Source organism: Furipterus horrens, unplaced genomic scaffold, assembly GCF_987537825.1.
Source record: "Furipterus horrens unplaced genomic scaffold, mFurHor1.1.pri manual_scaffold_13, whole genome shotgun sequence".
Lineage (NCBI taxonomy): Eukaryota > Metazoa > Chordata > Mammalia > Chiroptera > Furipteridae > Furipterus > Furipterus horrens.
In genome coordinates this window covers 56,445,391-56,472,275 of record NW_028327183.1, presented here as the reverse complement: position 1 = coordinate 56,472,275, position 26,885 = coordinate 56,445,391, and the positions used below count along the sequence as shown (strand labels likewise).

Here is a 26,885-nt window from a genome sequence, read left to right as displayed (position 1 = left end):
AAGAGGAGGGGTCAGGGCAATCGCCGGGGTCCCCAGGCCTGGCTCCAGGGTCTCAGCCAGAGGGCGCAGGCTGGGGCGGGGAAGTTCAGTGTCAGGGAGTCGCCTTCTCTCTGGGGTTTACCTTCTACCTCTCGCAACCTGCGTCTGGTCCTACGTCCTGGATACACATGACGCTGCCCCGCTCCTCACTCCCATTGGCTGTCCGGACTCTAAGGAGCCAATCAGCGTCGCCGTGGGTCCGGGTATAAAGTCCTCACTCAGAACCCGAATTCCTTCTCCCCAGACGCTCGGGGTGCGTCATGGCGCCCCGACTCCTGCTCCTGCTGCTCTCGGGGGCCCTGGTCCTGACCGAGAGCTGGGCCGGTGAGTGCGCGGTCGGGAGGGAACGGCCTCTGCGGGGCAGGAGCGAGGGGACCCGGCGGGGGCGCGGGACCCGGGAAGGCGCGTCTCCAGCTCCCCGGGTCGGACCCCGGACCCCCTTCTCCCGCCCCCTCCTCTCCATCACCGCCCCCCGGGCCTGCAGCCCCTACGGCCGACCGGGACCCAGGACGCGCGTCCTCCCGCCCCCAGGCACCCACACCCTGAGCCTTTTCGGCACCTTCGTGTCGGGACCGGGCCGCGGGAAGTCCCGGTACGTTGTCGTCGCCTACGTGGACGACACCCAGGTCATGCAGTACGACAGCGGCGCCGCGACCCCGAGGATGGTGCCGCGGGAACCGTGGCTGGAGCGGCAGTGGGTGCAACAGGTGGACCCCCAGCTGTGGGACGACTGGGCGCGGTTACTCAATAGCAGAGAACTCATGTCCCGAGCGATACTGAACAGGGAGCGCGCCAAGAACCACCACAGAGAGGACGGTGAGCCACGCGGGCCCGGGTTCCGGGCACGACCCCTTCCCCACGGGCCGGCCGGGGTCACCCTCGGCTGCGGGACTAGTCGGGTCCGGGATCCATCTCTCCTGGGGGCGGGGCTCAGTGGGCGGGGCTGACCTAGGGGCGGGGTCAGGGTCGCACACCGTCCAGAGAATAGGTGGCTGCTACGTGGGGTCGGACCTGCGCCTCCTCCGCGGGGACACTCAGATCGCCTACGATGGCACCGAATACGTCACCATGAAAGTGGACCTGAGCTCCGGGACCACGGCCGACACGGAGGTCCAGGTCCCCGTGGGTCGCGATTTCGTGACGGACTTTCAAGTGGAGCGCTGGAGGCTTCAGGTGGAGGAGTTTTGCAACCGCTGGCTCCACATCTTCCAAGAGAAGGGGAAGGAGACGCTGCTGCGGGCAGGTACCCAGGCGCGGGCCTCCGTCTGGGGGCGGGGGTGCGGGGGGCTTCCCGCAGGGAGAGTTGGAAAAGGGGGTCAGTGTCGGGATCCCCTCCTGGTGGTGACAGGGAAGAGACCCCGAGCTCTCCTTATGCTGTGACTCACCCGCGCGCCCCACTTTCTCTGAAAGACAATAAGGGGCCCGTCCTCTCCCTGAAAGAGCGCACAGCGGGTCCCTCACACCGGGTGACCCCCACATTCTCCCTCGTTCTCGGACTGAGACGTGGCGGCCCAGCCCCGGCTTTGCGGAGTCATTCAGCCGCCCTCTGAGTCTGCGTTCTCCCCTTAGAGCCTGGAGACGCCTAGTCTAGGTTCTCGCCCTGATTCTGGAACTTTCCAAGAAGTGGGAGACTCTCCCAGGTGCCCCTGTGCAGGATGGTGTCTGGGTTGTGCGCTCCCTTCCTCCACCCCAGCTGACCTGTCCTTGCTCAGGGTGGTCACATGAGCGCTGCTGGAGGGTCCCAAGTCCAACACAAAGTTCCCGAATGTTCTCACCTGCCCCTCAGAGCCCCCACAGACACATGTGACCCGCCACCGCGTCTCTGACCGTGAGGTCACCCTGAGGTGCTGGGCCCTGGGGTTCTACCCCGCGGAGATCGCCCTGACGTGGCAGCGCGACGGGGAGGACCAGACCCAGGACATGGAGCTGGTGGAGACCAGGCCTGCGGGGGACGGGACCTTCCAGAAGTGGGCGGCCGTGGCGGTGCCCCCTGGAGAGGAGCAGCGATACACGTGCCGTGTGCAGCACGGGGGGCTGCCGGAGCCCCTGACCCTGAGATGGGGTGAGGAGGGGGCGTGGGCACAGCGCCTCGTCTCGGGGCGTCCCTGAGCGGGGTGAGGACTCGGGCCTGAGGCTGGCCTCTCTCCTGCCCCTCGCAGAGCCCCCTGCTCAGACCAGCGTCATCACTGCGGGCATCGCCATCGCTGCTGTCCTGGGTCTCCTTGGGGCGGCGGCCGCTGGAGCTGTGACGTGGAGGAAGAAGCGCTCAGGTGGGCGGGGCGGGCTGAGCATCCTGTGTCCCCGGGGGTCAAGCCCCGGGGGACTGCGCTGTGCCTGGTCAATGGCCCGTGGCATCCCCACACGGGTGCGTGCCTATAGGTCCTGTTCACTGACACTTTTCAGTGAGGCCCGTGGGACAGTGAAGGACAAATCTATCACCTGATGACTAGCGATGGGGCTGATTCCCAGCTGTCACAGGTCAGGGGGAAGGTCCCTGCTGAGGACAGATGTCCAGACCAGCTGTTGGTCCATTCCCACACATGCACTTTCCCCGTGTTTGCTGGTCCTACCCTGGGTGTTCAGTCACAGTTCTGGGAACTTCCCTGCTCTTTAGGGGTACAGGGTTCCTCTAGGGTCACAATGCAGCCATCCCCCTGCCCCCACTTCTCACAGAGCCCTTTTTTCCTACAGGGACATGCAAAAAGAGCTACCCTCAGGCTTCCAGTAAGTCTGTGTGGGAGGAGGGGCTGTCTGGGATCCCGGGAGAGTGGAGGCTGGAGCCTGAGGGGGGCTCACCCCCCCACATTTCTGCCGCTGTGTTCTCCCCCAGGTGGCAACAGTACCTCGGATTCCACTGCGTCCCTCACGGCTTCTAACAGTGAGACCCTGAGGGCAGGAAGGGGGGGCATTGGGCCTGAGGGGCACAACTTCGTTTCAGGGACTTTCGGAGTGGGACAACCTAAGTACACAGGGGGCTGCAGGAGGATAGGCACCTCTGAGACTGACCTGAATCTGTTCACGGTGACTCTCTCTCCCAGGGTGACATCGTTGCTCTGTAGGGGACTTGGTGCTGAAGCTCATTCAGGCCTCCCCTTGGGACTGAAGAATCCCTGACCGCTCTCTGCAACCGGCATCAGACCACGGCTGCATCAATAATGTCGTGACTGTGTATGGTGTGGGATGGGTACTAGAGATATGGGGAGATTACTTCATTGTGGGGAACTAAAAAGTTCCTCGGCTAAAGTCTTGCTGACCGGCATCCTAAAGTTCTGCTTCGCATGGCCTCATTATCCCATAATAGTTGTCTGCTCCTAATTAAGGATAACGCCCCAGCTGCGGCTGCGCTCCTCCCTAATGAAAACTCCCTCTTCTCCTGAGCTACAAAAAGGCTGTTGTGACTAAGAATAAAGGAGACTTGATCAGAGCACTGTCTTGTCTCTATTCTTTGTGCCTCTTGCCCCTTTCTCATTCTCACTCCCCCTCTAGGGTCCTCGTTGCTCGACCTGCGGGACGGGTCACTTCATAAGCTGTATAAATGTTTCATCACTGTTTTGCAGCTGAAACTGTCGTCGTCGGCAGCCGTCCGTCTCGAGAGACGATGGTGTAGCTTCTTAAGTGTCTATCTGCACCGCCGAGAATGGTTGTGCAGTCCGACTCGGGAGTGACACGGTATCTGTCTCCTCCCGTGTTGAATCGACATCTTGCGATGACGCTGGAGTGTCCTCTCCAGTGAAGCTGAAGCTACAGAGCCTGGGCAGGGTGATATGGAGGGTCTGCTGTTGCCCATGCAGCAGACCCCCCCTCTCTTCGCAGCTGAAGGGTCCAAGGGAAAGACGGAGTCAATACAGCTTGGCTTCAGGTGCGCCGCAGGAGTTGCCGGTGTTGACTACAACGTCAAACCGCCTTAGGGACTCCGGCTCTGGATTTTCTGTCGGGGTTTACTCCCTTAGCCTTTCCCCTGAAGAGGTATGCCGCAAGGCAGCGGAGGTTTTTTGGAGTCAGAGTTTTCCTTCTCTGATGTGCCCTGACTGGAAGATCGAACCAGCGACACTTAGCTCGCGGGCCGACGCTCAATCCACTGAGCCAAACCAGCCAGGGTGGAACTAATATTAGATATAATAGAAAAATTTAAAAATTGAACTCATGAACACAGACAACCACGTGGTAATTGCATGGGGGAGCGGTGTGGGGAAGTGGTGAGGGTGCAAGTGGATAAATGGTGATGGAAAACAATAAAGAAAGAAAAAGAAACTAATTATTTTACATTAAAAGAAGTGATAACGTGGCCTTCATGCCCAACATTCTGACAACCGTTTGGGGAGAAATGTGAGTAGTTTGTAGCCAACCCACAAGCCATTTTGGTCTCAGACAGATTGGGACCATGCGGCTCAGTGACGGGATAGGGCCCAGGTGGGGAAAGGACTTAAATCCATATATATATGGATTTAATATATATATATCTCCCCCCCCCAGGGAAGGAAAGACAGTTCACTATCACCACAAGATACGGAAGGTACAGCCGTCTTCTCTCCCGTGAGGGTTGGTCAAGCAGAAGGTTTAGAAAGTGGGTCTCAGTTCGGTATAATGAAAATCCCCGAATGTTCACTCGCTGCAATGATCCCCGAGTGATTTCTTGAAACAAATAATGGAACCCAATTTTCTTTTCTTTTTTTCTTCCTTTTTTTTTGCTGCAAAAGCTGTATTGTTTCCATTTGGTCCAATGTACAGGAGAGGACTCCAGGGTGGTCCAAAGGGTGTCCCGTGGTTTCGGGAAGAGGCTCAGGCAAAAGGCAGACACCAGGGGTGCAGAGGGGCCCCTCAAAGGCCTCTGGGCTCCAGAGGCTCCTGGTGGTGCTTGAGGGGGAGTCTTTAGAAGACACACTGGCCCGGCCCGGCCCGGCCCAGCCCAGCCTGGGGGCGGCCAGCCTGGGAGGTGAGCCAGGTGCCCCCCATCTTCTTGATGAGCTTCACCTGCTCGTCCAGGGCGTGCTTCTCCAGGGTGACCTGGGGCTGAGGGGCTGGGTGGGCAGAGCGGGGCCTGCAGGGCCACAAGGGCCTGGCTCAGGGGCTTCTCCACGGCCAAGGCGGCTTCTATTGTGTCCTGGGTTTGACCCCATCATCGTGGAAGGCTCCAGCGTGTCCTGGAAAAGAATGCGGCTCCCGCGCTGGTTTTGCAGCTTTAAGAGACGCTCAGCACCGTCACGCTTCTCCCTGACCAACTCTCCACCCTAAAAAGCCACACTGTCCCTGTCCAAACAGGAGCCCAGAGGGAGGGAGGTGCGGGAGGCCCACAGACGCAGGTCCACCAGGTGGACGGCAGCCTCCACCTTGGTAGGATAGTTTTGGCCAATCTGGGAGCTCATGGTTGGTGAGCAATGAGAATTATGTTAAAAAAACGGTGCTGGCCGGTCTCGGAGGCTGAGGATGGCTGAGGTGGGTCTGAAGGTGGTGAATGGAAAAGTTTGAGGGTGGCTGGAGAGAAAGCGCGTCCCAATCTGTTCCATTGAGACCCTGCCAAAGCAGGAGACGGATCCCAGGACCACAGACGGCCCTGTCAGAACCCAGACTTCTCTAATTTAAACATAAAAGGATTTCCATGTGGGGTACTGGGGGCTTGTTTTATTTCAGGAAAAGCCACAGAACAGACCTGAGGCTGAGAGCAGGGGGAGCTGTGGAACTAGATATTAGAACACACGGGAAGACCAGCCTGGGTCACACGGGATGAGTGTGAGGGATTTGGGACAGAATTGAGACGAGAGGGAGCTGAAGGGCCCAGCAGGAAACACCATGACCAGCGCTCCTGGTGCAGGGTGTCCCTCGACCCCAACAATGACGTCACTAAGCTCAGCTGCTCCCCCGGGGACTTGGGACACTTTCTCAGCCTCCTGCCCGCTGCTCTGAGGGGCATCTCAGTAATGGCCACCACTGTCCCGTCACCAGACATGCCTGAGGCTCATCTGCACTGGGACAAGTTTGCTCTACGATACACGCCCCAAGCTCCTCATGCAGACGGTGTCACTACATGAGAGGGGACGTGACAGTGACATCTCTGTGGAGAGATCAGGACCACACACTCTGCCCCACCTGACATGTCCCTGCTCAGAGCTGTGCGGCAAACACCAGGCAGGTGCAGCCTTCCTCCCATCCACTCTCGGGGCAGAGGCAGGGGCACTCATCCCAGGAGGGACTTGGAGCTGCGGCGGGCAGTGCCCTGGGCAGGCCCGAGCTGCGCCTGCCGGGTCCTGAGCTGCCCCTTCATGCTGGCTGGGGTGGGCAGGTGGAGGTGGGCACGTGATGGGGGTGTTTCGGGTGGGGCCAGAGTCAGGAGCGTGATCTGGAAGCGGCTCAATGACCACGGCAAGAACTGGCGGCACGTCTACAAGGTCGGTGGGGCTCGGGCCGGGGCACGGGGGTCGGTGCTCTGCGGACGGGCTTGGCAGACCTCCCGGTTTCCCAGAGGGGCCGGCGTCCCGCAGCTTTCTGTAAGATCTCTCGTTTAACGGAGGCTACAGACGTCACGCTTGGGGTTTTGATCCTGACGGCTTACACTTAGCTTTGAGAAGCGGCACATGCAGATCCACGGCCCTGGGCGGCCGACGAGCAGGGCCGCCGTGTCTGTCCCTCTGTGCCCGAGTTCAGGTCCCTCCGTTGGGGCGGCCGCGTCTGCGGCCTCTGTCCTTCGTTGGGCCACCCGTCTGTGCAGGTCCAAGCAGGTGGGCAGCACTGGGGCGTACGGGCCACGGAACGCGGCTGCGGGGTGGCTGCGTGGGCGCCCGCTGCTGTCGGGACCCAGAGCTGGGCGTCAGAGGGAACTTTGTCATACGTCATTTATATCCCTTTTCAACTTTTTAAAGATTTTACTTAATTCTTTTAGAGGGAGAGGAAGGGAGGAAGAGAGGGAGAGAAACACCAATGTGTGGTTGTCTCTTGCACGTCCCCAACTGGGGACCCGGCCAGCTACCCAGTCCTGTGCCCTGACCAGGAATTGAACCAGTGACCTTTAGGATTACAGGCTGGCACTCAGTCCCCTGAGCCACACCCGCCAGGGCTAAAGCTTACATTTTAAGGTGCAAATGGTGAATGGTGCTCTTTGAAATTACAAATATTTAAATTGTTATAAAATAATGCGGCCCTGGCCAGGTGGCTCTGTTGGATCGAGCGTAGTTCCAAGCACCACGAGGTTGCAGGACTGATCCCCAGTGGGGGCCCATTCGGGAGGCAACTGATCCCTCTCTCTCTCTCACACTGATGTTTCTCTGTCCTCGCTAAAAATCAAAACGTATCCTTGGGTGAGGATTTAAAAATTATTTAAATAAAATAACGTGGATGACCTATAAAGCTGAAGAATTAGCGCTACACGTAGAATGAAACTAGGAAGACATGCTCACGAGGATGGAGGCAGGGAAAGGACTATTCCGAGTGCAAAGTGTGTTGGAAACGCATGGGGGTGGGGAGGGGCGTGGTTGTCCCAGGGGTCAGGGTACAGTGAGCCTTCCGGTGACTGGGTGGCAGGCAGTAAAGTCCCACACAGTGCCGGTGAGGAAGCAAACTTTGTCTTTTTTTTTTTTTAATCCTCCCCCATATTTATTGATTTGAGAGAGAGGAAGGGGAGAGAAACATCGATGTGTGAGAGAAACAGCCATCGTTTGCTTCCCAGGTGGGGGGCGACCCTGCAAACGTTTGCTGCAGGGAACCAAGCCAGCGCTTCTGATAAGGCGACGGGAGGCAGGGCCGGCTGGGAGGGGTGCCATGCGTGTCTGAGTGGGTTTGTGACGCGGGCCTGTGGCTGTGGGCTGCTGGGCGTCCTTGCGAAAACGCGCACGCTGGTGAGGAGGCCGCCCTAGAGCAGCAGGCGGGTGCGCAGGTGCCGGGCCCTGTAACCACGTGCCCCACGCGGGTGACCGAGCTCCCCAGCACCAGCCCAGACCACGCCCGGCCGCGGTCTCCAGGGACCCCTGCTGGCCGCAGACGGCACTGCCTGCCGCGCGGGGCTCGACCCCGAGCCAGAGGGAGCCCCGAGCCCTGCAGTCTGTGCAGCAGGACAGCCGTGGGCGGGCGCCTGTGCGCTCCAGCTCGCTGGATACCGAGGCGCTGTCGGCATGGCACCCACAAAGGGCCCTACGGGCTGCACCCCAAGCCCTGCACTGACCGGTGGGGTCCAGCCAGGACTCTCTGGAAGGAAAACACAAGGCACATGTAGTGGGAGAGAACTGAGGTGGGAGTGACCCTTCCGTCGACATCCGGTGACCAATGGGCCCCCCACCCCGGAGACCCAGGGCTCATGGGGTCGGAGACACTTCTAAGTGGCGGCTCCTGGTGGCAAGTGGTAGCTGAGCGCTCTGCAGACGACGGGACACACGGCTTTCAGAGCGGAGGGGCCGGAGAGAACGAGAAACAAGCCGGACCTGGGCGCACAGCCGCTGGGTCCCGCTTGTCCTCTCCGCGGCGACAAAGGCGGAGACCGAGGGCAGCCTGATCGCGAACCTCCCACTAGGGTAAGCCCAACCGTGTTTTATTTTACTGTCTTCACTGCTTAATTTTTTAAAAATTGACTTTAGAGACAGAGACATCGATGTGTTGTTCCACGTAGTGACGCCCTCGCTGGTGGCTTCTCGCGTGTGCCCTGGCGGGGCTGAGCCGCAGCCTCAGGCGGGGGGGACGGTGCTCAGCCAAGGTCGGCTGGAGGCATGAAGTCGCGAGGCCCCCTCCCCGCCTCCTGCCCGACAGCAACAGCTCCCCAACCACACACCCCACCCCCCTCATGCCCGCTCCCCAAGTGCCTGGGGACCTCACTCCCAGTGGCACAGAACCCCGCCCTCCCGGCAGGCCCAGGAGACAGCGCCCCAGATCCCGAGTCCTGGGCCAGCTGACCCCCGGGGTTCGGCGTCCCTGGGCCGGCCCCCCCCGCCCACTCTGACCAGCCAGCCCAAACCTCCCGATCACCCTGGTCTGCAGGACGCAGCGTGCGGGCCACCTCCTTCGCCAGCACTCTGCCCTCTCGCTGCCGTCCCTCAGGCGACCACAATGCCCGCCCCCATGTTGGTCAGCACCAGGGGCTGGTCAGCACAAGCCGCCCTGGGACAGCTCAGCTGCTCCCTCCGGACTGCGACTCACTCGTCTGCACCTGCCTGTCCCCTCCTCTGTGCCCAGGTCTCCCGGGCAAGGGAGGCCGGCTGACCACCGGGTGCCTGGCCCGACCCGACCATCACGAGGGGCAGCACCTGGGCCTGTCCAGCTGCCACCCCCACAGCTCCAGAAGGGTGGGGCAGGCAGGGCTTCTGAGAAAGGAGGGCTGCCCCCATGTCCTGGGTCCCCAGGGTGGAAGCTCATATGAGTGACAGGTGGTAGTGCAGGGAGCCACGCCCATGAGAGTTACCATTTATTCCCGAAGTTGCCAAAATGGCCACCGAGTACACGCGGAGGGGCAGAGAAGTGGGGCCGCAGGCCCGCCTGAGCGCTGGCTCCCCAGAGGCGCGAGGAGGCTGAATTCCAGACGCGAGGCTCTCAGGGGCCTGGCATTGGATTTGCGGCCCAGGAAATCCTTGTTGTCAGGGCGCGGAGGGACTGTGTCTACAGGTGTCCTGGGTGCTGAAGAGCATAACTCAGTCAGAAAAAGGATCCACTTGTATGCACGTGTATACAGACACACATACGTTAGTGCGTGATATGTTCTATGGGACCTTAAATGCAGCAAAGACACTGGGACATACTATATGAAATATTCAGGCCTGACAGGTGCGGCTCAGTGGATTGATTGCCAGCCTGTGAACTGAAAGGTCGCCGGTTCGATTCCCAGTCAGGGCACAGGCTTAGGTTACAGGCCAGGTCCCCAGTTGGGGGTGCGTGAGAGGCAACCTATTGATGTAGCTCTCACACATCAATGTTTCTCTCCTCTATTTCTCCCTCCCTTTCCCTCTCTCTAAATATAAATACATAAAATCTTTAAAAATAAAATAAAATATTCAGGGAAGTCCTCACCAAAAGGTGACATTTGTGCAGAGATTTGAAAGACATGTGAAGGGTAGCCCTGCTGGTATTTGAGTCAAGAGCATCCCAACTCGGGAGAATAACAAGGGCAGAGAGACTGTGAGGGCGGGAGAATTGCAGGGAACTCTGAGTGTTGGACTGAGAAGTAAGACTTGAGAACTTGTTGGATCTTTATTATCACCGTAGTCACCATCACCACCACCATCACCACCATCATCATCACACCATCACCAGATCATCAGAAGAACTTGGGCATTTCATTCTTCATCAAGAAATGAAAACAAGCAAATGCTACCTCACTCCTGCTTGCTGTGGTGACCTCTCTGCTATAATTATTTGCAACAAAAACCTGAAAACCCTGAAACTGAAGGACAACAGAATAGAAGATGCTGGTGTCAGACAGTTATGTAAAGCTTTGAAGCACCCGAGCTGTAAACTGGAGAGTCTTGGGTGAGTGTTTACTGACTGTCTTTCTGAGAGGGCATCCCTGTTTCCAGACGAGGAACAGCTGGACGATCAAAGGGACAGAAGGGAAGCAGGTTTCAGAACAAGTGTGCCTGGAATCATCTGAGTAAAACGCTGTCCTGTGAGACCAGGGTTTCCAATCTTGGCTTCCATGCCTGGAGAGGCCTTCGCTGTGATAGGGAGGCTGGGGGTGTCCCGTGCACTGTAGGCTGGTGAGTGCATCCCTGGCCTCGTCCTACCCGCGACGTGCCAGTGGCATCCACAGGTATGTAGAGCGTCTCCAGACATTGCCACGTGTCCCCAGTGGGCACAAGGGCCCCAGATGACAACCACTGGTCTGGACAGTCAAGTCTCCTGCTCAGCAGGCACCTCACGATGGTGGCCTTCCAGGCCCCCCAAAGCTGTGGCGGTTTATCGGGGTGTCCCCCGTTGCAGGCTGGACATGTGCGAGCTCACCCCTGCCTGCTGTGAGGACCTGGCCTCAGCGCTCACTGTCTGCACGTCACTGTGGAGCCTGAGCCTGGACGGGAACCACCTGGACCACGGCGGGGTGGCGCTGCTGTGCGAGGCCCTGAGCCACCCGGACTGTGCGCTGCGGCTGCTCGGGTGAGTGACACTTCCCATGTGGTTGTGTGTTGAGCAGGGAAGTTGCTCAATTACAGCTGTTCCACTTTCAAATTTAAGGAGAGAGACAAAGGGGCCTTTCATTCTGATGTAAGGCTGATTTAACCCTGATATTTAGATATGACCCATTTCTGGTCTAATAAGCATTACATTTCCAAATCTCCACTCATCCTCTGGGGTAGGACACTGTAATGGCGTTTTAAAGATTCAGTATTATTGCCCTGGCCGAGCCGCTCCGTTGGTCAGAGCGTCATCCCGATGCGCCAAGGCTGTGGGCTCAGTGCCCGGTCAGGGCACATACAAGAACCAACCAATGATGCATCAGCACATGGAACAAGTCAGCGTTTCTCTCTGTGTCTCTATCTAAAAACCATCAATCAACAATTTTAAAAATTCACTATTCTTTTTCAAATGTGTCTACCCAGGCTAATTTAATGTTTTCTTTTTCAAACATACATAAATACCTCAGTCATAATTAAACTCACCTGTTTTCTCCTTTGCCTCTACATATATTTATGCCTTATTGACTTTATATAGAATTTTATTTGTTGAGTGTAATGTTAAATACTTTTAATAAAATTTATTTTTTAGAGCAGTTTTAGGTTGACAGGAAAATTGAGAGGAAGAGAGATTTCCCATACACTCTCTACTTCTATTCATGCCCTAGTTAATCCCACCCTGTGGATATTATTGTTGCCATTGGTGAAATTGGAATGCTTATTCTAAAACTAGTATGAGACCTGGCTGGTGTGGCTCAGGGGATTGAGCGCCAGCCTGCAAACCAAAGGGTCGCCGGTTCAGTTCCCAGTCACAGTTGCAGGCCGGGTCCCCAGTTGGGAGAGCATGAGGCAACCACACAGTGATGTTTCTCTCTTTCTCTTTCTCCCTTCCTTTCCTTCTCTATAAAAATAAATAAATGAACAAAAAAAAGAACCCACAATAAAAATAAATAAACTCTTTAAAAATTTATGTTGAATACGTTGAATATCTGAGATTTTACTCCCTATGTTTTGTTCTAGGACTTTTATGGTTTCACAACTTACATTTAAGTCTTTTATCCATTTTGAGTTTATTTTGGTGTGTGGTGTAAGTTGGTGGTCTAGTTTCATTTTTCTCGTATGTACCAAGCCAGTTTTCCCAAAACCATTTATTGAAGAGACTGTCTTTGCTCCATCGTATGCTGAGATAATTCACACCTGTTAGAATTGCTACAATCAATACATTAACAATCAACAAGTGCTGGCGAGGATGTGGAGAAAAGGGAACCCTAACGCACTGTTGGTCAGAAGGCAGATTGGAGCAACCACTGAGGAAAACAATATGGAGCAACCTTAAAATATTAAAAATGGAACTGCCTTTTGATCCAGTGATTTCACTTTTGGGATTATACTCCAAAGATTCCAAAACACCAATACAAAAAAAAAAAAAAAAAAAAAAAAAAGCACCCCTATGTTCATAACAGCGCTATTTACGATTGCCAAGGTCTGGAAACAGCCTAACGGCCCACCAGTGGATGAGTGGGTAAAAGAGCCGTGGTACATCTACATAATGGAATACTACACAGCAGTAGAAAAGGAACGCTTACATTTTGCTACAGCATGGAAGTACCTGGAGTAAATTATACTAATGAATTAAGCCAGTCACAGAAAGACAAGTACCATATGACGTCACTTATTTGTGGAATCTGGTAAACACAGTAAACTAAGGAACAAGATTGTAACAGAGGCTTAGGTCCGTGGAACAGACTGACAGCTGCGGAAAGGGGGAGGGGAGAACAGGGTGCAAGGTGGTGAAGGGATTAACCAGAGAACATTTATGCACAGCCATGGACACTGACAAGAACGGGGGATTGGCTCGGGGTGGGGAGAGGGTGGGCTCCGTGAGGGAGGGGAAGAGGATAAAAGTGGGAAAGACTGTTACAGCTTAAACAATAAAAAATTATAATTATCTTCTAAGTGAATTCATAATTTCTGTTAACATGCAATAAGTTATTAACATTATTCTAAATGAATTAATCATTCTTCAAGCTGTTTTATTCCTTGTACGGTAAATAGTTATAGCTATAACCCACAAACAAAATCGCTTTGGCGGTTCTCCCTAATTTGCAAGACTGTATACAATTTTGAATCCAAAACGTTAAGAGTCACTGAATAAAACACCCCCTGGGCCAGGACTCAGGGGGACAGCGTGACAGAGTTCTCGGTGCAAGAGGAGGGGTCAGGGCAAACGCCGGGGTCCCCAGGCCTGGCTCCAGGGTCTCAGCCAGAGGGCGCAGGCTGGGGCGGGGAAGTTCAGTGTCAGGGAGTCCCCTTCTCTCTGGGGTTTACCTTCTACCTCTCGCAACCTGCGTCTGGTCCTACGTGCTGGATACACATGACGCTGCCCCGCTCCTCACTCCCATTGGCTGTCCGGACTCCAAGAAGCCAATCAGCGTCACCGTGGTTTCGTGTATCAAGTCCTCACTCAGAACCCGAATTCCTTCTCCCCAGACGCTCGGGGTGCGTCATGGCGCCCCGACTGCTGCTCCTGCTGCTCTCGGGGGCCCTGGTCCTGACCGAGAGCTGGGTCGGTGAGTGCGCGGTCGGGAGGGAACGGCCTCTGCGGGGCAGGAGCGAGGGGACCCGGCGGGGGCGCGGGACCCGGGAAGGCGCGTCTCCAGCACCCCGTGTCGGACCCCAGACCCCCTTCTCCCGCCCCCTCCTCTCCATCACCGATCCCGGGCCCGCAGCCCCTACGGCCGACCGGGACCCAGGCCGCGTGTCCTCCCGCCCCCAGGCACCCACACCCTGAGATATGTCAACACCTTCATGTCGGGACCGGGCTGCGGGAAGTCCCGTTTCGTTGCCGCCGGCTACGTGGACGACACGGAGTTCGTGCGGTACGACAGCGGCGCCGCGACCCCGAGGATGGTGCCGCGGGTGCCGTGGATGGAGCTGCCGTGGGTGCAGCAGGAGCTGCCGGACTATTGGGACCACCAGACCGGCGTGTGTGAGCTCGCTGCACGGCAAGAAGGAGAGAACCTGCAGAGGCTGCGCGCTTACCACAACCAGAGCGAGGACGGTGAGCCACGCGCGCCGCGTCCGCGCACGACCCCCTCCCCACGGACGGCCCGGCCGCCCTGAGTGTCTGGGTCTGAAGGTCACCCCGAGGCTGCGGGACCTGCCCGGCATCCAGTGCGGGCTATGCGGGGGTTTCACTTTCATTTTAGGTTTCATCAGCGTGGTTGGAAGCGGGGCGGGGCTAAATGGAAGAGTGGGCGGAGCTAACGGGGTTGGCAAGGCTAAACGGGCGGGGCTGCCCGGGGGGCGGGACTAAACGGGCTGGTAGGCGGGTCTAAAGGAGTGGGCGGGCCTAATGGGCGGGGCTGATGTGGGGGCGGGGCTACGTTGCAGTGGCTAACTAGAGGGGCTTCAGAATGTCACACCTACCAGGAAATGACTGGCTGCATCGTGGGGTCGGATGGACGCCTCCTCCGCGGGTACAGTCAGTACGCCTACGACGGCACCGACTACATCGCCCTAAACGACGACATGAGCTCCTGGACCACGGCGAACACGGCGGCCCAGATCACCTGGCGGAAAAAGCTGCTGACGGTCCCTAATGTGGACTACTGGAGGTCCAGGTTGGAGACTGGCTGCGTGCGCTGGCTCCACATATACTTGGAGAACGGGAAGGAGACGCTGCTGCGAGCAGGTACCGAGGCGCGGGCCTCCGTCTGTGGGCTGGGGGGCTTCCCGCAGGGAGAGTTGGAAAAGGGGGTCAGTGTCGGAATCCCCCTCCTGGTGGGGACAGGGAACAGACCCGAGCTCTCCTTATGCTGTGACTCACCCGCGCGCCCCACTTTCTCTGAAGGACAATAAGGGGCCCGTCCTCTCCGTGAAAGAGCGCACGCTGGGTCCCTCACACCCTGCGGCCACCAGGTGACCCCGACGCTCTCCCTCGTTCTCGGACTGAGACCTGGCGGCCTGGCCCCGGCTTTGCGGAGTCATTCAGCCGCCACCTGAGTCTGCGTTCTCCCCTTAGAGCCTAGAGACTCCTGCTCCAGGTTCTCGCCCTGATTCTGGAACTTTCCAAGAAGTGGGAGACTATCCCAGGTGCCTCTGTGGAGGCCGGTGCCTGGGTTGTGCGTTCCCTTCCCCCACCCCAGGTGTCCTGTCCCTGCTCAGGGTGGTCACGTGAGTGCAGCTGGAGGGTCCCAAGTCCAATGCAAAGTTCCCGAATGTTCTCACCTGCCCCTCAGAGCCCCCAAGGACACACGTGACCCGCCACCCCATCTCTGACCGTGAGGTCACCCTGAGGTGCTGGGCCCTGGGCTTCTACCCCGCGGAGATCGCCCTGACGTGGCAGCGCGACGGGGAGGACCAGACCCAGGACATGGAGCTGGTGGAGACCAGGCCTGCGGGGGACGGGACCTTCCAGAAGTGGGCGGCTGTGGCGCTGCCCCCTGGGGAGGAGCAGCGATACACGTGCCGTGTGCAGCACAGGGCGTTGCCGGAGCCCCTGACCCTGCGATGGGGTGAGGAGGGGGCGTGGGCACAGCGCCTCGTCTCGGGGCGTCCCTGAGCGGGGTGAGGACTCGGGCCTGAGGCTGGCCTCTCTCCTGCCCCTCGCAGAGCCCCCTGCTCAGACCGGCGTCATCACTGCGGGCATCGCTGCTGTCCTGTGTCTCCTTGGGGCGGCGGCCGCTGGAGCTGTGACGTGGAGGAGGAAGCGCTCAGGTGGGCGGGGCGGGCTGCGTGTCCTGTGTCCCTGGGGGTCAAGCCCCGGGGGACTGCGCTGTGCCTGGTCAATGGCCCGTGGCATCCCCACACGGGCGCGTGCCCATCGGCCCTATTCGCTGACACGTACTCTTCAGTGAGGCCCGTGGGACAGTGGAGGACAAATCTATCACTGATGACTAGCGACAGGGACTGATTCCCAGCTGTCACAGGTCAGGGGGAAGGTCCCTGCTGAGGACAGACATCCACAGGCTGTAGGTCCAGTCCCCACACATGCACTTTCCCCGTGTTTGCTGGTCCTACCCTGGGTGTTCAGTCACAGTTCTGGGAACTTCCCTGCTCTTTACGGGTACAGGGTTCCTCTAGGGTCACAATGCAGCCATCCCCCTGCCCCACTTCTCACAGAGCCCTTTCTTCCTACAGGGAGAGGCAGGGAGAGCTACGCCCAGGCTGCCTGTAAGTCTGGGTGCAGGGAGGGGCTGTCTGGGACCCTGGGAGAGTGGAGGCTGGAGCTTGTGAGGGGGGCTCACCCCCACCACATCTCTGCTGTTGTGTTCTCCCCTAGGCAGTGACAGTGCCCAGGACTGCACTGTGTCCCTCACGGCTTCTAACGGTGAGACCCTGAGGGCAGGAAGAGGGGGCATTGGGCACGAGGGGCACAGCTGGGTCTTGGGGACTCTCGGAGTGGGATGCCCTGAGCACACGGGGGGCTGCAGGAGGATGAGCACCTCTGAGACTGACCTGGATTTATTGACGGTGACTTTCTCTCCCAGGGTGATGTCACTGCTCTGTAGGGGACTTGGTGCTAAAATAAAGCTCATTCAGGCCTCCTCTTGGGACTGAAGAATCCCTGACCACTGTCTCTGCAACCTGCATTGGATCGCGGCTGCATCCTTACCAGCGTCGTGTAAGGAGCTGGTCACCAGGTCCCCCTCCCTCAGGGACCTAGTTATTAGTCTCGTCGGCAGCCGTTCGTCTCGAGAGACGGTGGTGTAGCTTCTTAAGAGTCTATCTGCACCGCCAAGAATGGCTGTGCAGTCCGACTCGGGAGTGACACGGTATCTGTCTCCTCCCGTGTTGAATCGACATCTTGCGATGACGCTGGAGTGTCCTCTCCAGTGAAGCTGAAGCTACAGAGCCTGGGCAGGGTGATATGGAGGGTCTGCTGTTGCCCAAGCAGCAGACCCCCCCTCTCTTCACAGCTGAAGGGTCCAAGGGAAAGACGGAGTCAATACAGCTTGGCTTCAGGTGCGCCGCAGGAGTTGCCGGTGTTGACTACAACATCAAACCGCCTTAGGGACTCCGGCTCCGGATTTTCTGTCGGGGTTTATTAGTAGGGTGCAGATAAAACACAGCTTAGGGAATATGATCAATAACGTTGTCGTGACTGTGTATGGTGTCGGATGGGTGCTAGAGATATGGGGAGATTACTTAATAAGCTGCATAAATGTTTCATCACTGTGCTTTGCCACTGACACTAATACAATATTGGATGTAATTGAAAAATAAAAAAATGAACTCATGAACACAGACAACCTTGTGGTAATTGCATGGGGGAGGGGTGGGTGGACATGGTGAGGGTACAGGTGGATAAATGGTGATGGAAAACAATAAAGAAAGAAATAGAAACTAATTATTTTACATTAAAAGAAGTGATAACGTGGCCTTCATACCCAACATTCTGACAGCTGTTTGGGGAGGAATGTGAGTAGTTTGTAGCCAGCCCACAAGCCATCCTGGTGTCAGACAGATTGGGACCACGCGGCTCAGTGATAGGATAGGGCCCAGGTGGGGAAAAGACCGAGATCCACATTTATATTTTTTTCTGGAGAAGGAAAGGTAGTTCACTATCACCATGAGATACAGAAGGTACAGCTGTCTTCTCTCCCGTGACGGGTGGTCAAGCAGAAGGTTTAGAAAGTGGGTCTCAGTTCAACGTAATGAGAATCTCTGAATGTTCGCTCTCTGCAATGATCCCTGAGTGATTTCTTGGAACAAATAATGGAACCCAATTTTCTTTTCTTTTCTTTCTTTCTTTCTTTTTTCCTGCTGCAAAAGCTGTATTGTTTCCATTTGGTCCAATGCGTGGGAGAGGACTCCAGGGTGGTTCAAAGGGTGTCCCGTGGTTTCAGGGAAAGGCTCAGGCAAAAGGCAGACACCAGGGGTGCAGAGGGGCCCCCCAAAGGCTCCTGGGATCCACAGGCTCCTGGTCGTGCTTGAGGGGAAGCTTTCGAGGAGACACTGGCCCGGCCCAGCCCAGCCTCGGGGCGGCCAGCGTGGGGGGTGAGCCAGGTGTCCCCCATCTTCTTGATGAGCTTCACCTGCTCGTCCAGGACGTGCTTCTCCAGGGCGACCCGGGGCTGAGGGGCTGTGTGGGCAGAGCGGGGCCTGGTTCAGGGGCTTCTCCACAGCCACGGCGGCTTCCCTGGCGTCCTGGGTTTGACCCCATCATCTTGGAAGGCTCCAGCGTGTCCTGGAAAAGAACGCGGCTCCCGCGCTGGTTTTGCAGCTTTAAGGGACGCTCAGCACCGTCACGCATTTCCCCGGCCAACTCTCAGAAGAAGTGGCCCACGCTCTGCAGAGCCACGCTGTCCCTGTCAAAACAGGAGCCCAGAGGGAGGGGGTGTGGGAGGCCCACAGGTGCACGGCGGCTGTGTCGTGAACAGAAGCCCTCACCTTGCTGGGATAGTTCTGACACATCCGGGAGCTCATGGTTGATCAGCAATGAAGAATTATGGTGAAAAACTGTGTTGGCTGGTCTCGGAGGCTGAGGATGGCTGAGGTGGGTCCGAAGGTTTCTTAAAAAATTTTTTTTTATTTATTGATATAAGAGAGAGACAGACAGAAACACTGACTTGTTGTTCTACTCATTTCCGCACTCACCGGTTGTCTTGTCTGTGCCCTGACCAGGGACTGAACTCGCAACCTTGGCACACCTGGACGATGCTCTAACCAACTGAACTACTGGGCCAGGGCTAATCTCATTTTCTAGTAGCCACATAAAAAAAAGTAAAATCAAACAAATATTATTTATTGTAACTGGCGAAAGGCAGTGTATTCAGCATGTGATCAACGTGGGAGGTCCTGCAGGAGGTGCTTAGATTCTTTCCTGTGATGTCTTCAAATTGGAGGGTCCATCTATGCTCAACACGGTTCAGTGTGGATAAGCCTCACCTTGGCAGTTCAATAGTTACAAAGGGCTGGTGGCTGCCAGGTGAGATACTCAGGTAGCCCTACCCATGTGGCTCAGTTGGTTGGAAGGTCCCATACACCAGAAGGTTGAGAGTTTGAGTCCCGACTGGGACATGTATGGGAGGCAACTGATGTTTCTCTTCCCTACCACACTTTTTCTCTCTGTCTCCAAAACCAATGAAAACCCATCCTGGGACGAGGATTGAAAAAAGAAAAAATAAGGTAGAGTAGGGCCCTCTTCACCACCTAACTTACAGCCGTAGAATGAATCATGTGTTCATTCCAACTAGCATTGTAAACCTCAGAAGCTCAGGGCCAGGAGTCACTGATCCTTGTCCTTGGGTTGCATCCTCGTTACCTACAGCAGTGACTGCAGGTAGCTCTTCATATAAAGGGGGCGGTGTCCCAGGACCGAGGAGTCCGCGTTACTCACTCACAGCCTCACACCTGCACCTCCCCCACACAGCGGCCACAGCTGAGCACTTTAAAGAAGCCAGCAGATGTCCCGTCTGCCTGACTTACCTCCAAAACCCCGTGAACCTGAAATGTGGCTTAATCTGCTGCCTTCTCGATTCCCTGCAGAAGAAGACCGGCGGGGACGGGGTTTTGTGCTTCACCTGCTCTGAGGTTTCTCAGAAGAGCGACATCAGGCCCAACGGCCAGCTTGGCAGGCTGGTGTCAGAGGTCCAGGCGCTGGAGCCGCAGCTGAGAGCCGTCCTGTGGATGAACCCCAGGATGAGGAAGTTCCAAGGTAAGGCACGGGGTGGCCGTCCCCACCCCCCAGGAAAGAGCGACTTTTCAAATCCCTCCAGTCCTGGTGGCCCTTATCTGGATTCTGGCACCTGAAATGTTTATTCTTTCCCAATTTTCCAACCTGTCAGTCTACATTAGAAGCATCTATAGGTTTTCATTTAAAAAAAAAAGATTTTATTTATTTATTTTCAGAGAGAGGGAAGGGAGGGAGAGTGGAGGGGAGAAACATGGATCCAAAGAGAAATAATCGGTTGCCTCTGGTAAGCACCCCTACCGGGACCGAACCCACAACCCAGGCACGTGCCCTGACCAGGAATCGAACCAGCCACCTTTCACTTGGCAGAACACTGCTCAACTGGGCTACATGAGTTAGAACAATCGGTAGGCTTTCAAGAAAATGCAATGTGTAGTCATACCCTAGCCCTGAGCTATCCAGTGTTCCCAGTGGCCGCACCAGTAGCTAATAATCCCCTGGAACTGGAGATTGATAGAAGCAGAAATCTGGTCTGGGCTATGCTAGCTGTTACAGACCCTGTAGCACTAAAATCCATTCTTCCTGGTTCCATTGTTTTTAATGTGTTTGTAAACAATTTTCATTTTTAAATATCTTAAATTTATTTTTGAATTACAGCTGATGTACAATATTGTATTAGTTTAAAGTGTACAGCGCAGTAAGTAGACATTCGTATATCCTATGAAGTGATTCCCCCCTAGAACCTAGGGCCCACCCGGCCCCACACACAGTTCTTACAGTATCACTGACTGTGTTCCCTGGGCTGGACTTTACACCCCGTGACCGTTTTGTATCCATCGATCGGGGCTTCTCAATCCCTTTTTCACCCAGCCCCCCAAACTCCCTCCCATCTGGCAAACATCAGGTTTTTAAAATTTTTTCCTGTACAGTTTACATTCCGTATTATTTTGTAGTGTACATCAACTGTAACTGAAAAATAAAAATTTCTTTTAAAAATTACAAAGAGCCCCGGCTGGGTGGCTCAGTTGGCTGGAGCGCCGTCCTGTAAACCAAAAGGTTGCAGGTTTGATTTCAGTCAGGGGGCTTATAAGAGGCAACCAATCTCTCTCTCTCTCTCTCTAATCAATAAAAACATATCCTCATGTGAGGATTAAAAAAAAAAAGTGAAAAGGAAAAAAGGAAAAAAGACAACAGGGGAGCGATGCGTCTTTGTCCCCAAGGCTTATTTCACAGGCCGTGATGGCCCCGCCCATGGGGTGACGTCACGGGCCGCGCTGGCCCCGCCCACAGGGTGACGTCACAGTCCGCTGTGCGCACACAATTAGAGTCGCAGGGAGACACGGCTGCACCCGGTCGTCTGCTCCGAGTTCCCTGCGTCCAGGAGCGCTGCCCCGCTGAGCTCCCCGCCAGGTTCCCGCTGAGGTCCCAACACGTCCCAAGGCCAGGACTCTGAGCAGAGAGAGGAGAAAGCCTTGATGTCAACATTATTCTGCAAGAAGTGGAGTGTTTCCCACCATCCGAAATTCGTATCTGAGGCCTGTGTGTTGGCAGAACCTGTGATAATTTGTGTGATCATTTTGGGAATGAGCGGCAGCTGTGGTCTTTTTTCACACGGAGTCCCTTCTCAAGAGAAGAAAAAATTCTTAATCAACTAACCCAATAGCTTAAGGTGCGGAGAGTACCGTTATGAACAAGGGTGAGGTCCAACCATAGCCGCCCATCTGATCTATAAAATCAGATCTAATCCGGGGCCAGGGACGTTTCCCCAGGAAAATTCTGACGTGTGGCGTCGAAGACGCGCAGTGAATGAGGCGCGTGGGCCTTGGCGTGGACGTGAGCGGCGGGTACAGGGCTGACCGATTATCTCTCTTCCCACCGTGGACATGACCTTGGATGTTGCCACGGCCCACGACCACCTCATCATCTCCGCGGACCGGAGGCGAGTCCGCTCTGCGCATTTGGAACAGAAGCGCACAGCCCACCCGCAGAGGTTCAGCTGCGCCCGCTGTGTGCTGGGCTCCGCGCGCTTCACGTCTGGCCGTCACTACTGGGAGGTGGACGTGGGCACCAGCGCGGAGTGGAACCTGGGCGTCTGCAAGGAGTCTGTCCGTCGGCAGGACAAGCTCGTCCTCTGCCGCACTTGGCTTCTGGAGCGTGAGCTGCAGGGAGAAGGACATCTTCTTGGCCAGCACCGACCCGGTGACGGCGCTGATGGTCAGTCCCCGCTTACACCGCGTGGGCGTTCTTCTGGACATGGGTATGGGGACCATTTCCTTTGACCACGTTGGCGACGGCTCCCACATTTTTACGTTCCCTAAAATCTCTGCGGCAGAGCCGCTGCGTCCATTTTTCGCTCCTGCAAGTCCAGGGATGGATGACGGGTGCTTTCTGACCATCTGTCCCGGGTTGAGTCCCAGCGTGGCCAGTTCTGCTGGGCAAGGCCACGGAGCTGTGGGCACAGAGCACATGTAGAAACGCCCCGCGTGCCCACAGCCACAGCCACGAGCTTCTCGGCTTGTTGCCGAGCAAGCGCTGCAAAGAAGCAGGGGACAGTTCCTGAATCCCAAACATGACTTTTAGGGAAGTTTCACTGCCCATATTAAGTGTGGTTATGGTTGTTTGAGGGGCTTGCTTATATTAGGGTCCAATAAATATTTTCTGAATGTTCACATCAATTTCCAGATGTTTTCCTTTTTATTTTCTGGAAGATTAACTGGGCATGGCATGGAGGTTTAGACAAAATAGAAACATGAGTGTGACCCCACGGACCAACTGATATTCTCTGTGATGTGAAAACCAGACCTGTGTGAACAGTTCATGCAGATGCACCCTGGCCAGCTGGCTCAGTTGGCTGGAGCATTGGCCTGTGCACCAAAGGACTGTGGGTTCGATTCCTGGTCTGAGCACATGCCTAGGGTGCATACGGGAGGCACCTGATTGATGTTTCTCTCTGTCTCTTTCTGTCCCCGCCTTCCTGCCCCCTTCCTCTCTCTGTAAAATCAATAAGTATATCCTTTGGTGAGGATTGAAAATAAAAATGGGCAGATGACCAGAACAGGCACTCTCCAAAGAGGACTTACAGGTGGCTGATGTGCAATGTTACTAATCATCAGATAGATGCAAATTAAAACCATGATGAGGTATCACTTCATGCCTGTCAGAAAGGCCACCATCAGTAAGTCAACAAACAACAAGTGCTGGTGAGGATGTGGAGAAACGGGAACCCTACTGCACTGTTGGTGGGAACGCAGACTGGTGCAGCCACTGTGGGAAACAGTATGGAGTTTCCTAAAAAAATTAAAAATGGAACTGGCTTTGGATTCAGCGATTCCACTTCTGGGTATTTATCTAGAGAAATTCAAAACACTAATTTGAAAGAATATAGGCACCCCTATGTTCATAGAAGCGTTATTTACAAAGGCCAAGATTTGAAAGCAGCCCAATGCCCATCAGTAGATGAGTGGATAAAAAAGCTGTGGTGCATTTACACCATGAAACACTACAGGGCAGTAAAAGAGAATGAACTCTTACCATCTGGGACGGCACGGATGGACCTGGATTGTGTTGTGCTCAGTGAAATAAGTCAGATGAAATAGACAAAAGCCGTATTATTTCACTCATATGTGGGACATAAAAAGTAACAAACAAATAACAAAGCCAACAAAAAGAAACTCATAGACGCAGACAACACCTTGGTGGTCAGCAGAGGGGAAGGAGGTGAGCGGAGAAGAAGGGAAAGGGTGGGTCGCGTTTATGGTGAGGGAAGGAGACTAGACTTCTGGGGACGAGCATTGTTTTTCTCAGCAATGGGCCATGGCTGGATACTGTATAGAGGCCCTGGATGTCCCATCTGCCTGTCTTGGCTTGAATGACCCATGTACATGCAGTGACATGTCTGTGCATCCCGTGTGCTGACTCATGTTAGAAGGAGCGGCGGGGACAGTGTGCTGTGCCCCTTCCTCCCCGTGGCCTCTCAGAAGGATGATTTGAGGCCTGGGCTGGCAGGTGGACCTGGTTACTAAGACCTAATTATCAATGGACTCTTCTTACCATGAACTGAAAATTCCAACAACCAATTTTAATGTTCTCTCTCTGTATTTCCAAGTCATGGGCTTGTCCTGATCCCAGTCTGTACAACCAGGAAGCCTTCTCTCCGGAGCTAATTGTCCAGAACACGGGGACAGGCTGGTGCAATGAGAGAATCCAAACATGAAGCTCTATGCCTGATGGGGAGACAATTACAGGGCCCTTCAGGTTCACATGGACAGAGGGAGACCGCAGGACCTGCACGGGGAGACATTGGCTTCAATTGGGGGTATTTTCCAGGCTAAATACACCTGAGGCCATGAGCAGTGAGAGCTGTGGGACTAGAATGCACAGCAAGACCAGCCTGGGTCACACAGGATGACAGTGTGAGAGAACTGGGGACAGAGTTCAGACAAAAGTACGAACTGAAGGAGAGGGTCCTGGTGGGAAACACGGTGACCAGAGCTCCTGGCGCAGAGTGTGCCTCCACCCCAACAACGATGTGACTCTGAGCTCAGCTCCTCCCCAGGGGACACGGGACACTTTCTCAGCCTCCTGCCCGCTGCTCATGAGGGGTGACTGAGTAATGGCCACCACTGTCACCAGGCGGGCCTGAGGGCACCATTGTGTGGTCCATCACCAATGTCACGTTCATCGTCCTCATGGTCTGGCCCAGCGTCTTCATTGTGTGTCACCTGCACAGACACCACCGGAGGTGGCAGCACATCCACACCCCCTGCAGCCCCCACAGAGGCCTCCAGGGATCGGAGCCGCCCACACCATCCCAATGCTGGGGGTCCCCTGGGTCACCTATGTGCCGGGTTCCATCTTTACTTCTTATGTCAGTGTTGGGGGGGCTCTCATCTTTGGTGGTTGCAGACCTCCCCATCTGGCTTCATGGTTTCCTGCTCTTGGCCCCCCACTGCTGGTGGTTAAGGCCCCTAAAGCTCCTGGGGTCATGACTGTGGAAAGGGACTCTTGGCAATCTAATACGTGGATGTCGGTTTAAATAATGTTCATGATTACCCTTCTTAGTGATTCTTCACGAATGCCATGGTTGTACCTAAAATCCACAACGAACTTTATTTTTAAATTAAATGTAATTGACACACACCATGGGTAAGTTTAAGGTGTCCGGCCTACTTACCTGATGCATTTACCTTCAAGCACGCACCACCTAACGATGCTGATGCGCTCTGAGAAACGTGTGGCTGAGATTCCGTCGTTGTGCGAATAGCGCAGAGGCGCTCACACCCTGACGGTCTCACCTAGTGCTCGCCGAGACTGCAGGGCACAGCCCATCGCTTCTGGGCCACAAGCCTGCACAGCCCCTTAGGGTGCAAATCAACACAGGGTTGAATCAATGCAGGAGAAAGCAGCGCCATCAAGAGACCCGGTAAACACGAGGGGGGTGAGGCTGCTGGGCCATTACAGGGCACACTGTTCTACGGCGAGCCTCTTCCTTTTTATTCCTCCCCCGAGCATATGTTTGTTGATGGGGGGGCGGGGTGCACAGGGGGAGAGAGAGAGAGAGAGAGAAAGATCAGTTGCCTTTACTTTCTTTGCTGCAAACGCCTGTTAACATTTTTTTTTAGTATTTTATTTATTTATTTTTAGAGAGAAGGGAAGGGACATGACACCATTGGTTGCCTCTCACAGGCCACTAACTGGGGACCTGGTCAGGAATTGAACCAGCGACCTTTCAATTTGCAGGCTGGCACTCAATCCACTGAGCCACACCAGCCAGGGGGCCTGTTAGCATTATATTGGGCTATCATGTGCACAGGTGAATGAACCCCTTTAGTTTAGTAATAATTTCTCATTTATAACTTCTAACATTTTATAATTTTTACAGTGACTCTACATTTATCATATAAAGTGTGTATTATTTATAGGCACATAACTGATTTCAAAAGCTTCGTTTCCGTGTATAAAAGGGAAGGCAGGTGGGCAGGAAAGTCAAGAGCTCAGCACAGGGCTGAGGGTGCCGGGCTCCGTGTCCGGGCTCCAGGCAATGAACTTGCCCACCTTCCTCCCCTTCTCACTCAGGGCGCTGCTCTCTGTGGAGGCCAAGCAGGGTCTTTCCCTTTTTTTAGGGTGTGGTCATTTGTCGCGGACCTCTGACCAGCATGGCCCAGGGCATTGTGGATGAGGGAATAAACACACACCGACTGCAAGAATCCTGTGGAGAAGAGGGGACAGAACTGGCCACTTTCTAGAGGAGAAAGCGCCATTTGCCCCTGCCTTAACAGGCTTTTATTGATTTCTTAGGTGGATTACATGCAAGAAAATTGTGAATCATTGTGCCAATCATCACCTTATATGATTACTACTTTTACATATTAGAGAAAAGAATGTCACACATGCATGGATGATAAGGATACCTTGTCTAGCTACATCCTGTCCTTGATAATCAGCCCAGAATAGGCCCTAAGAGACTGCTTCAAGGTTACACGCTGAACATCTGTTGTTCTCAGCCCAGGATGAGGGGGTCCTTTAGCAGAAAGCAAGCTTTTAACCACAGTATTATAGAAACGCAGGCGTGGCTCCCCACGGGAAAACCGGTGTGTGCAGTGGGTCCTGTGTGCCGCCACGCTCCCAGTGGTTTTCCACTCTGGGGCTGAGCTACATTTGCCACCACCAAGCAGCCCGGCTTCCCATAGTCATTAGTATCTCGTCAACTATCTGTTGCTTTTACTAAGCTGTTTTTTTTACTTCTGGCCAAGACGGAGGCCTAGACTGACGCGCTCCATCTCCCTTCACAACTAAGAAGGACTACAACTATCGCAAAACCAGAAATAACCAGAAGTTCCAGAAAATAAAGCTACATGGAAGTCCAACATATGAAGTTATAAAGAAGTGGTGCTCGTCCTGACGGAAATTTCAGGACAGAAAATTCTAAGGTAAAATGGTTGGTCCTAGGGGACAGGGTTAGAATCTGAATCTTAAATTGCAATCTGAGGATGATCTGCAAGGAGTTTTATGAGTGCAGGACTTTCAATGAAACTTGTTCTTTGAAAACATGATTCCTGCACATGCAAGAGAATTTGAAAGGCTCTCAGAATAAACAAAATGAAATAAGTCACACTGTCCCCCTGCTTCCTCAG

At 55.0% G+C, this 26,885-nt stretch overlaps 2 protein-coding genes and 3 pseudogenes across 3 annotated transcripts; 3 read left to right on the top strand and 2 right to left on the bottom strand.

Annotated features, from left to right (window-relative positions):
- The first annotated feature begins 242 nt into the window (after positions 1–242).
- LOC149995528 (HLA class I histocompatibility antigen, alpha chain F-like) lies at positions 243–3,184 on the top strand. Its single transcript, XM_090260410.1, has 6 exons — positions 243–363; positions 571–855; positions 1,004–1,282; positions 1,826–2,101; positions 2,199–2,309; positions 2,731–3,184. The coding sequence occupies exons 1-6, from the start codon at positions 300–302 to the stop codon at positions 2,913–2,915; spliced, it is 1,200 nt and encodes a 399-aa protein (XP_090116536.1). The 5' UTR covers positions 243–299; the 3' UTR covers positions 2,916–3,184.
- On the bottom strand, positions 3,173–5,402 carry LOC149995527 (ferritin light chain pseudogene; annotated as a pseudogene).
- Positions 5,403–13,565: 8,163 nt separating this feature from the next.
- LOC149995526 (patr class I histocompatibility antigen, A-126 alpha chain-like) lies at positions 13,566–16,784 on the top strand. Of its 2 annotated transcripts, none has more exons than XM_090260406.1 (8): positions 13,566–13,684; positions 13,891–14,175; positions 14,530–14,808; positions 15,403–15,631; positions 15,729–15,833; positions 16,257–16,289; positions 16,399–16,446; positions 16,607–16,784. In XM_090260406.1, exons 1-7 carry the CDS (start codon positions 13,621–13,623, stop codon positions 16,403–16,405), a joined length of 1,002 nt encoding a protein of 333 aa, XP_090116532.1. In that variant the 5' UTR covers positions 13,566–13,620; the 3' UTR covers positions 16,406–16,446; positions 16,607–16,784. The 2 variants fall into 2 exon arrangements, with proteins under 2 accessions (XP_090116532.1, XP_090116530.1); XM_090260404.1 differs by having other exon boundaries at positions 13,567–13,684; positions 15,356–15,631.
- A 1,157-nt stretch (positions 16,785–17,941) lies between these two features.
- On the bottom strand, positions 17,942–18,545 carry LOC149995525 (ferritin light chain pseudogene; annotated as a pseudogene).
- A 12-nt stretch (positions 18,546–18,557) lies between these two features.
- LOC149995524 (ret finger protein-like 4A pseudogene) lies at positions 18,558–22,224 on the top strand (annotated as a pseudogene).
- Positions 22,225–26,885: the final 4,661 nt, after the last annotated feature.